Consider the following 11,503-nt stretch of genomic DNA (forward strand, 5'->3'; position numbering starts at 1 on the left):
TTCATGTGTGTTAGCAAGTATGTTAGCCAGTATATTCTCTGTTGGTTGTTTGGAGGATAAGCATAATTTATTTCATATCCCCTTTAAAATGTGTCCAGTAGTTAATGAGATGTGTATGCTAGCCAGCATATTTCCAGCTACAGTAGTAGCATTGGGGGACACTGCCAATATTAATATTTACAGTCTGCTATGCTGAAAGGTACTACATATCCCTTTTAAATGTGTCCTGTATTTAATAATCGGACCTTTAGGTCAGCCAGCATATATCCCAGTAGTTGTTCATTTGGAGGATACTAAAAGATATTGTATCCATGTAAACTATATATGTAGATGCCATTGTCAGCATTGAGAATTAATTTTCTGTTTTGTGTTGTTTTTGTTTTTTCTTCAGAGTGAAAGAGATTAACAAGTTAAAACCTAGTCCTGGCTTGACACCCAAGACCTTTTCCCCTAACACTACCTCAACTCCTTTAAAGGGACAGAGAGGCCTGAACCCTTCAACCACAAGAAGGACGAGCCTACCAGCACAACGATCGAGTTTAAAGGCATCTCCAGTAATTGATCAAAAGAGAAGGTCATCTGTCCAGTCTCCGTCTACCAGAGGTCATGGAGACACCTCCAGGGCGAGACCAGGACCCGCAAGAACCCCTAAAAGAAAAACAAGGAAAGATTCTGGGGAAACAAGTGTCTCTGATAATGTACGCCAACTAAGAAATCAAAACGTTGGCAAAGATGGTTTGGAAATGTCACCAGGCATTTATCGAGAAGTCATCAATGAGGACCCGTCGCTAATGAGAGATAGAATCGTCCGTGAAAATGTTTCCTTTGAGGCACAGAGGAAGTTTGTAAATCCATCAGTAGGGGAGGATGGACCAGAGAGGTTCTTTGCTGAAGCAACAAACGTTAGGCTTGAAAATGGATTTGATGAGTCAAACGTTGTGCAAGTTAATGTTAGTAAGGATGAAGAAACAAGGAAACAAAGGAACAGGATGGTTGAAAACTTCCTCAGTAATTCATTGCCGGTTTGGGAAGATGAGAAGGTTGAGGTGGTGAAGCTAATGCCACCTCCAAATTTATCTTTTTCCTGGGAGGTGGATAATCCTCATTATGTTGAGCAGCGAGAAAATGAAAGAGAGGAAAGCAGAAGAGAGATTTTGGAGGAAAGTAAAACGTTTGACATATTTAGTTATGAAAATCCAAGGTACATTGATAAAACAGATGAAAGTCACATTAACCATCGTAGAGTCGATTTAAATAGTAGTGCTTCATATGCGACAAAAGGATTTCAAACATCGACGGATGACTTCACCGAACCAGTCCAGTCTTGGAGGGGTGTTAATGGATCAAGCCCAGAGGAGGAGAGAGATGGTGCTGGTAGTCCGAGCAGTGTGGCTACTGACAGTACCATGGAACTCCTAGCTGAAATCAATCAGTCACTCAGAAATTCATCTGTAAGTCCTATCCCAGATTTGAGAAAGCCTCTCTCTCTGGAAGGGATGACATATACTGAGCCTTGGAAGAGGGAGAGTAACTCTGAGGAAAGGAAACGTGTGTCCGAAAGGATAGAAACCTCATCTTTGACATCCGACCAAATCAACTTCAAACAAGTCACAAGAACGGAAGGAATGAGCAGAAATGATGAGCAATCGGAAAGGAAGTCTTCAACAGTTGAAGGAAAGAGGCAAACAGACAGTTGGGAAAATGAGGTCAGGAGTGCTCAGAACGGGAGACGAAATGGCCAAAGACAATCCGAAATCGAGAAACGAGTCCATGCACGCGTAGGTGGACCTCAGATTACCTCAAGGAGTGATACAACAGATCATCAATTTAAGAATCATGGAATTGCATACCATACTGCCTCAAGGAGGCATGAATTAAGACTCACCACCACAGAGCTGACACATAGTAGTGGAACTGATACAATGGACATGATAAGGAATGGTAATTTACCTCATGAATATTCAACTCAAGGAGGAGCCAGTCACAGGAGAGCGAATTCAAAGGAGACATCAAAGATGGCAGAAGGAGTAAGGCATGAAAAGGATGGTAGGCTACACCTTGATAGTCCTGATGGCTATAGCCCTGGTGAAGTACCCAAAATGGAAATGATAATTCAGGATGGAAAAGAGAGAGAGAAAGAGAAGGAAGATTATCTTGAAGGATACTTTAATGGTAGGAGTACAATCGATGGTGATAGGCTGATTGAGCACACTAGGTACTTTACAAGCCAAGATGTGAAAGAAATAGACATTATTAATGGCAAGATTGTATTTGCAGATAATATAACAAGTCTTGATGAATTGAAAGAATTGAAGGAACAACATGATCATGTAAAGCAAGATGGTGACAAATCTGGAAGAAACAAAACCAAGGAAATGTTCCTTAGTGGCAGAGAGCAAACTGTCAATGACTCCAAGACATCAAAGATCAATCAAAGTTTAGACCGTTCCCCTGATCGAAGGTCCAATGGGGTCCACAAAGGTTTAAGCAAATTCCATGCAGATGAAAATGTTGTGCACGTACCAAGAAACATCCCTGACTCTCATGTTAATGGAAAGATTCAAAAGAAACCTGTTAGTAACTCCCCACCGATGAGAAGAAAAGTCAGTAGCAAGGAAGGGAATCGTGACAAGGTATTACCTGAAGAAAGACGGGAGGCAACACAGACCGACAGAGTCGTGAGAGAATCCGACGTAGAGAAAACTAAAAGGAAGATGGTAACGGATGCCTGCAGCAACTCTCAAAATAACGTTCAGATGGGTAATAATCTAAGATTGTCTGAAGGTTCGCCGTCAGTGGATATTGTCGATGAGTCAACCTCTGAAGGGTTTAGAGTACACGAGACCCATGAGAATGGCGGATGGTGTGAGTGCTGCTCGGTATCGGTCCAGAAACAGCTGTGGAGTCACAACGAATCTCAAGAACTCGAAGGTATCTCGATAGATGACAAACTGAGGTTGTACGACCATGTGGCTTCTACCGCTGACCCTCAGAGGAGATCTTCTCTTCAAATTGGATCTCCAAACTCTGTCAAGAAGAGAAACTTAAGACAAAGAAAATCTCTGCCCTGGCTTGCAGCTCCGAGATTTGACGATCAGGATGGGAAGGTGTTGGGAAGACAGTCGGTAGATACGACCACTGGACAGAAGGAAATGTTTGTTTCATCGGTGACGGTCAATATTAATGGTCATTCTATCAATAGGATCCCAAAGGATGAAGACGGAGAAGAGAAGAATGGAGAATCAGCCAAAACATTTGAGAAATTGATTCCTAAGAAAGCACCCTCTGAAGAAGATGGTGGTAGGGATGCTAATGTTGATGGTGTTGGTGGTGATGTAAGTAAACCACAAGATATTCCTCCAGCTAAAGACATAAACACGAATAGTAAAGACCATAATCTCAAACAAAAGAAAAGAAAACATAGACCAAGAAATGTCAACTCCCCAAATCAAAGTGAGGATGTCAGAGACAAAATGGAGAATGCATCCAAGAAACCATCATCTCCGGGGATGACTATTTATTCCACAGGGGGTTATGTACCGACAGTGTTCTCTCTGACACAGCTGCCTCTTCATGTAAACAGCGGTCAAGAAGCTAAGAGGGAACCTAAAAAGAGATCGCTAAAAGACAAAATGAGCGAAAAGGGAATCGAGAGTTTACCATCTCCTAAAGGATTTCTGCAGAAATCTGGGATGTCGAAGAGAGGAGATGAAGAAGGAGTAAGAGGTAGTGACAAGAGGCAGAGAGAAACAACAACCTGGGCTGAAACAGCTCAGAGTAAAATGACGAAGGAAGAGCGTAATCTTAAAGACGCACGTAAGAATGGTTCAGGTGGTGATGGTGAAGAGGTTACTCCAACGAAAGCTGCTTTCTTTAGAGAGACACTGCAACCGGTCTCTAATCAGTGGCAGTATGTAACAATTGATGGCAGGTCACCGGTGTCAAAGGTCAAATTAACACCGTCCGGAAGTGAATATGAGATCTCGACAGACAAGCAAACTGTCACGAATGGTCAAGATATCCAGGCTGACATGACAGGTTACAATGGTATCGGATACAGCCACGTTTCAAACAGTCTGAGACGCAACGATGATAACTTGGTTGATGTTAAAGTAGGTATGAAGGAAGAACGAGAAGCATTGGACCAAGATGAAGGAGATCTGAGGCGGAGAGAAAGTGAAATCAAAAGTAAAGATGGTAGGAAGGATAACGGCAGTCCAGGAGGGCAGGCTAGTATGACCTTTGAGAGGGTGATGAGAAATAAAATGGAAACCGAGGGCCTGGAACAAGATACGAGCAGAGGAATAGGCCCCATCAGTAGAACTGAGGAAGGGAAGGCGAAGGGTCGGAGCTCACCAAAACATCTCAGGAGGGAAATAGAAGATGATGTGGAATTGAATGGAAGCAGAGAATTAGTTAGAGGTAATATAGAAATAATAGTAGAAAGTTTAGAAACAGAAAATAGAAAGAGTCAGGATAACCAGATGTATGAGATTTGTGACGACGAGCAATCGTTAAAAGAAGAGAACAAAATCCAGGACAGGAGTCTAGATGTGGACTGGGCCGGGGAGGAGAGGAGACTGCTATCCCCGATACCGGAAGGGAGAACAGATGATGAAGTAGATGATGCGGGAGACAGGGATCCAAGAGATGATACCAGACCAAACTCGGCCTCGGAGAAAGCTACGTAAGTCAGGAAGCCCTGTCATCGTCATTTAACTCTTTTACATCATCTTTGTCTTTAATTAGTTTTCCGTGGTGGTTCCTGGACTTCTGGTAACATTAGATTAAAAGACACATATGTATGTAACAAGGTTAATATTACAGATCCATTTCTGTGAAAGGTGGTTCATCTCGGCTGTTACTCTATCTGATCATTGGGAGTTTTTGGCAATTTATTATAGTTCATACAGTGTTGTACAGGTTTCAAGTACATCTGATATATTCAGTCGAGAGACTTGCGAGAACATTTGTGCTAGATATGTGAACATTCTCAATCAACACAGTTGAACATGAATGATGTTACTTCCAAGGAACATGTTGCCCCAAAAATAAATTAACTACTTACCAACATTTTAGAGATCTGGGAAAATAGGGTGAGTCAAACATGTTGAATAATTGTGGAATATACAGTATTTCACCTCTCTAAATGGTTGTTTAATCATGAAATTTCAAATTGATAAACGTTCTTTAAATCCTTGTAAGTCCTCTTCAAATACTTTAAAGAGTAAATCCATTTTACCACTTGTAGGTGAACCTCTATGTGTAATAGCCTTAATACCATCATGTACATTCTGCATGACATTTATCAAGTACTAACTAATACTTAGAGCTGAAACTTATATCTATATATATGTAAATATATTCCTATACTTGTAGACATTCATGGCTATGCTTATGAGAGACAGGTTTTTTTTTTCTTCAAAACCTCAAAGTTTAAGAAAAGGAGAGAAAATTATATGCCTGTATAAATTCATTGTTATGTCTGTCCACTTTCACTGTATTTCTTTTAAAACTAACCTAGTTTGTGGTCACTCACCATATTTCAACTGTTTCTGTCACTCTCCTCTAACATGTCTTATCATTTATTTAATAGTACTAAATCCATAGGACTACAATCATACTTCTCCTTCCTTCCACCATTTCATCTTGCCACACTTTTCTTGCAGTGTTAGCACTGAAGAGCCAGCAGTATCTAAAGCATGCACCACAAGGTATGGAACTTTCCTGTTCTTTCTATATTTCCTTCTATTTTTTTCCCCTGTGATGATGACACTTACACTATCAGTGCTGACATAGAACAGTATTGTGACATTACTTAAAGTTAATCAATTCAACAGCATTCTGACAGTTCTAGAACCAATATCAGTATTCTGACATTATTTAAGTTAAGCAACTCAACAACAGTATTCTTGCAGTCAGCATTCTGACATTATTAAAGCTATGCAAATCAACCACAGCATTCTGACACTTGTAGAATAAAAAAAAAACAACTACAGCATTGTGACATTATTAGAGCTATGCAAATCAGCAACAGCATTCTGACAGTATTAAAGCTAAGCTAATCTAACAGTATGAACGTAACACAGCTATAAGAGAACTGTTAAAGCTAACTTTTTGACAATATTAGAGCTACGAAGACTGGCTGGGAGGAGAAACAGCATTTGTGACATTATGAGAGCAAAGAAAATCAACCACAGTATGGGGAAAAATTGTAGTACCAAGCAAATCAACAACAGCATTCTGACAGTTCTAGAACCAAACAAACCAACTAAAGCATTCTGACAGTATTGAGCTAAGCATATCAACAACAGCATTGTGACAGTTGTGGAACCAAACAAGCCAATTACAGCATTCTGACAGCAAAGCTATGCAAATCAACAACAGTATTCTGACAGTATTAGAGCTAAGCAAATCAACAACAGCATTCTGACAGTTGTAGAATGAAGCAAATCAACAACAGCATTCTGACAGTTGTAGAACCAATCAACAACAGCATTCTGACAGTTGTAGAACCAATCAACAACAGCATTCTGACAGTATTTGGGCTAAGCAATTTGACAATAGCATTCTGACAGTATGAGAGCTATACAAATCAACAACAGAAGATTGACTGGGAAAGCAAATAAACAAATTGGAATCCATTGACCTGGTTTAAATTTGGTTTAAATCCCATTGTAGCCAATATTTTCTTTTCTCTCTTAAAAGATATAAGAGCCACTCTGAAGTAGTAACACACCTTTAATAATTAAAGTGAGTCCATCTTATATACTCTAGCATGACTTTCTTCTGATTGGGTGTAGCTATGCAAGATTTTAGCAAAGTCACAGCATGAGAAACAAAGAACAACCTAGATCATTGCCACCAATGTTGTGTAAAGTAGGTCATCACAGGTCCTTTAAAACATCATCTCTATTAAAATTTCTTCATGCATGTCAATTCACAGTGTTTGATTACACTAGTTACAGTATACTTCTGGATTTCTGGGTAATTGTATGTTTAATGTTTTATGAATGTTTCACTTTCCTAATTGTTTCACGAACATGCTATGTACTATTGTGTACTATAGTACTATGTACTATATGTACAGTACTATGTACTATTTGTTTTTTTTTTAAATATTGTACCAAGTCGACCAGTATCTAGAGAAGTTGGCTAAACCTCTTTCAGAACTCCAGAACATGTCCAAAATATGATAAATTTTGGCATATATTGGTCCAAATTTGTGGTGAGCAGATGATTTGGGAGATGATTTTTTACTCCTAGTGGTATAAACACTCATTGCTTTTGTGCTTCTCTTAGATGTCCTTGTGCACAACTGCATGAAGTCCTACTCTAGTCCTGACTGTTGCAGAGTGGGGTGTGGAGGGGAGGTATGTGACCTACTGCTCTCCCTCCACCCCTGCCCCCCACACATGCAATTTCTCTCTGTTCAGACTTAAGGTCTGGAATTGTGTTAGTATTATTAAACAGATGATTTATAATTTTACAGTGCTTATCAGATGTGTCACATTTATGACCTCATTATTGATCATATTGATCCTTAGTCCTGACTGATATCCTCGACTGAATCTTCTTCACCTAAAATTTGTCTCTTTTGTAGCCATCTTCTTGTCAGAGCTCACCAGGAGCAGTTAGAGGAATTACAGCAGCTGTGTGACTCAGGATGGAGTATCATCAATAGATTACAACTAGGAGAATGGGTAAGCTCCAACTTACATCTTAAAACTATATAATGTAGCATTATCTAGAATATGCTAGAATTGTCAACAAATGGTCGCAAGAGCTTTAACTTTTTGTATTAGGCTTTTATGGGTACTCCCAAGCCATTTTTTGTTTTAATCACGTCAAATTAAGCTTAATATTTAAAACCTCAAAATCTGGGAGATAATTTGAGATTTTGCAGTGCTAAAATGTTACCAGTTAATAGGATATAAGTACTAGGTACAGTAGATGGGAAAGTTCAACAGCAGAGTCGAGAAAAGTAAGTATCAGCCCTTCTAAATGACGAAACCAGGGAGTGTTTTGGGGTAATAGATTCTTAAGGATATTAGCCACCTACTCATCTCACAGATGCAGAGAAGTATCATTTTATTGTATTTTTCTGTCTTTCTTAGGATGTGTACAAGTACCTCACAGATAGCAATGACTTAATAGAAAGTCAGCAGAGATGTATAACAACGTTTAAAGATCAGCTTAGCATCTATACCCACTGCTCGACACCAGATAGTCCACTGAATAGAGAAGGGCCTGGAATAAGTTGAAGGGGATATTACACCCACTGCTCGACACCAGATAGGCCACTGAATAGAGAAGGGCCTGGAATAAGTTGAAGGGGATATTACACCCACTGCTCGACACCAGATAGGCCACTGAATAGAGAAGGGCCTGGAATAAGTTGAAGGGGATATTACACCCACTGCTCGACACCAGATAGGCCACTGAACAGAGAAGGGCCTGGAATAAGTTGAAGGGGATATTACACCCACTGCTCGACACCAGATAGTCCACTGAATAGAGAAGGGCCTGGAATAAGTTGAAGGGGATATTACACCCACTGCCTGACACCAGATAGGCCACTGAATAGAGATGGGCCTGGAATAAGTTGAAGGGGATATTACACCCACTGCCTGACACCAGATAGGCCACTGAATACATAAGGTCCTGGAATCAGGCGAAGGGGATATTACACCCACTGCTCGACACCAGATAGACTGCTGAATACATAGGGGCCTGGAATTAGTTGAAGGGGATATTATACCCCTGCTATATGCCACACAGACTGCTGAATACAGGGGCCTGGAATCAGCTGAAGGGGATATTACACCCGCTGCTATACGCCAGACAGACTGCTGAATACATAGGGGCCTGGAATCAGCTGAAGGGGATGTTACACCCCTGCTATATGCCAGACAGACTGCTGAATACATAGGGGCCTGGAATTAGTTGAAGGGTGACATACACACTTTTCTACACCACACAGACTGCTACACATGGAGGAGCCTGGTATTCAGCTGACATACTGATGTACTCCATATGGACTCTGATCATGGGATGGCCTGGTATCAAGTAAAAGTGATATGCACCCACTGCACTACACTATTACAGACCCCTGTACGTGGAGGAGCATGTTAATTAGCTGAGGTGATGCATATTAATTAGTACACCCTATATGGACCACTGACCATGGATGGATATACCTGGTATCAACTGAAAGTGATATTGTACCAATTGCTCTACACCAGATGGGAATGTAAACCCATCGCTCTACAAGAGAGGGCTGCACTGTTTAATATGTTGGAACACATGTTCCCTATCAAGCAACACTCAATGCAACTTAATCTAACTAATACTATTATTTTTTTTTATTCTCCTTTTAAGTTGCAAGATATTACAGTTTTAATCAAGAAACTTTGTGTCCCATGAATACTTCATGTTGTGCACCCTATTTTGCTCGACTCTCTGAACCTTGGTCTAACTTAATCATTCTTGTTCACAATATAACAGATGACACCTTGAGGTATCTGATCTTTTGACAGTCTAACCTTGTACCACAAGTTCCATGCAGCAAAGTGCAGCTTTTTAAACTGAAAGTTTAATTTGTTAAATATATCTCTCTCATTCCATTTTATTTGTAAGACACCTCGCTTAGGCACCTCGAACAATTTGCCATTCCAAGTAATCACCAAAGGCTTTTAAACATTATTCTAATAGCTTCAAGGTTTTAATCTATTTACACTTATGTTAATAATCACATGAGAATGTGACAAATCTATAAGCTCAAAATCGGACTTGTTTTAAGATAGCATCTACAACTGTATTTTGGATAGAAAAATTCAACAGTATGTCTATGATTCATCAATAAAATTTAATTTTAACTTAGATTTGGGACAAATTGACATTGTGCCACTTGTTTGAAAACATTTAGTTTTTAAGTAACTGATAGCATTTTCAGTGTAATATTTTGGTTTTAAGCAGCTGATAGTGTTTTCAGTGTAATGCTTTGTTTTCAAGCATCTGAGAGTGTTGTCAGTGTAATGTTTCGTTTTCAAGCTTCAGATAGTGTTTTCGAGCATCTGATAGTGTTTTCAGTGTAATATTTTGTTTTCATGCATCTGATAGCATTTTCAGTGTAATATTTTGTTTCTAAGCAGCTGATAGTGTTTTCAGTGTAATGCTTCGTTTTCAAGCATCTGATAGTGTTGTCAGTGTACTGTTTTGTTTCAAGCTTCAGATAGTGTTCTCAAGCATCAGATAGTGTTTTCAGTGTAATGTTTTGTTTTCAAGCATCAGATAGTGTTTTCAAGCATCTGATAGTGTTTTGAGTGTAATTTTTTGTATTTCAGGCAGCTGATAGTTTTGTTTGTAGGATGGTCCTGATGTCATAGACAAGACAACTTTTATAACTCTTGTCAAGATGTAATGTTACGAACTAAATACAATTCAACAAATAATCGCTTCGAAGTTATTTTCAGTTAATCGTCCCATCGCTACAATTTTGCGACTCCTGTGAAAATGTTGTATGAGCATAACTTACTTGTTCTTTTTTTTTTGACATGTTGTCAAGTTTCATTTATCAGACAAGTTTTGTAAAGATGCGTTTTACTGAAAGTTGGCAAGTTGCCAACAGTTTGTAAATTTTATTTTCAGTGTTTTGCTATTGTAACACAGTAATTATACATTTAGCATGTCCCTTCTGGGTCAGCGTTCATTGGTACCATTTAAGATATTTAATAGCATACGAAAGTCTGCTACCGTTCAAGACAAAATATATATCAGAACAGTATTCCGAAACAGCTCCTTACCACCTATGTCCTTCCTGACTTAACTTACATATATGAATCGGGAGAATTGTTTTATAAAGTCACTACTAAGGCCTATTATTAGCAAATTATTCAGGAAAGATGTGCTTATTTTTGGAAGGAACAAAATCAAGTGTGAAACTGTTTGGAATCAAGAGTTCAAGATTTTGGGCAGGAAATATACAACCCCCCTGCTGGCAAGGTCATATGGGACGCAAATAAGATTGCCCGATCAAAAAACGTTTCTATTTGTGCTTTATTGTCCTACTAAGCGGTATCATATGTTCTTGGATGAAGTTCGGTTGGTTTAAACAATGCTTTTCAATTGGTAGACGGGCCAAATCTTAGCCTGCGAAAGATTTTATTCTGGCCCGTGAAAGAAACAGCACCCCATAATCTTGCACAAATTGAGTATGTGGGCCTTAAAGGTCTTATACTTGAGAACCCACCAGTGTATTCTCTCTGGCCAGTTGCTCCAACCAACATGTTTCCATGGCCCCCACAAAAAAAAAATAATTGAGATTACTGGTTGTAAAGATTATCTCAGGATTAAAAGAACCAACACAAAACACAAAAGTTTGAATTTATTGAAATTGTATTAAAACTTTTCACTTGAAATGATTTAGAAAGAGCTTCCAAAAATTCATAAGAATTCTTTTACAGGTCCTCAATTTTAAAACTTTGTATCATAATAATTACTT

At 39.2% G+C, this 11,503-nt stretch overlaps 1 protein-coding gene across 5 annotated transcripts in view; it reads left to right on the forward strand.

Annotated features, from left to right (window-relative positions):
• The window catches only part of LOC139978248 (uncharacterized), a 29,117-nt gene extending 17,941 nt beyond the window's left edge, over positions 1–11,176 (forward strand). For 4 of the 5 annotated variants that reach the window (XM_071988251.1, XM_071988249.1, XM_071988250.1 and 1 more), the window contains 4 exons: positions 392–4,687; positions 5,670–5,714; positions 7,604–7,703; positions 8,118–11,176. In XM_071988251.1, coding sequence (XP_071844352.1) covers positions 392–4,687; positions 5,670–5,714; positions 7,604–7,703; positions 8,118–8,264 — 4,588 coding nt within the window. In that variant the 3' untranslated portion in view covers positions 8,265–11,176. The remainder of the gene's footprint in view (positions 1–391; positions 4,688–5,669; positions 5,715–7,603; positions 7,704–8,117) is intronic. The other variant, XM_071988253.1, reaches the window with a different exon arrangement.
• Positions 11,177–11,503: the final 327 nt, after the last annotated feature.

This window comes from Apostichopus japonicus, chromosome 13 (genome assembly GCF_037975245.1).
Source record: "Apostichopus japonicus isolate 1M-3 chromosome 13, ASM3797524v1, whole genome shotgun sequence".
NCBI lineage: Eukaryota > Metazoa > Echinodermata > Holothuroidea > Aspidochirotida > Stichopodidae > Apostichopus > Apostichopus japonicus.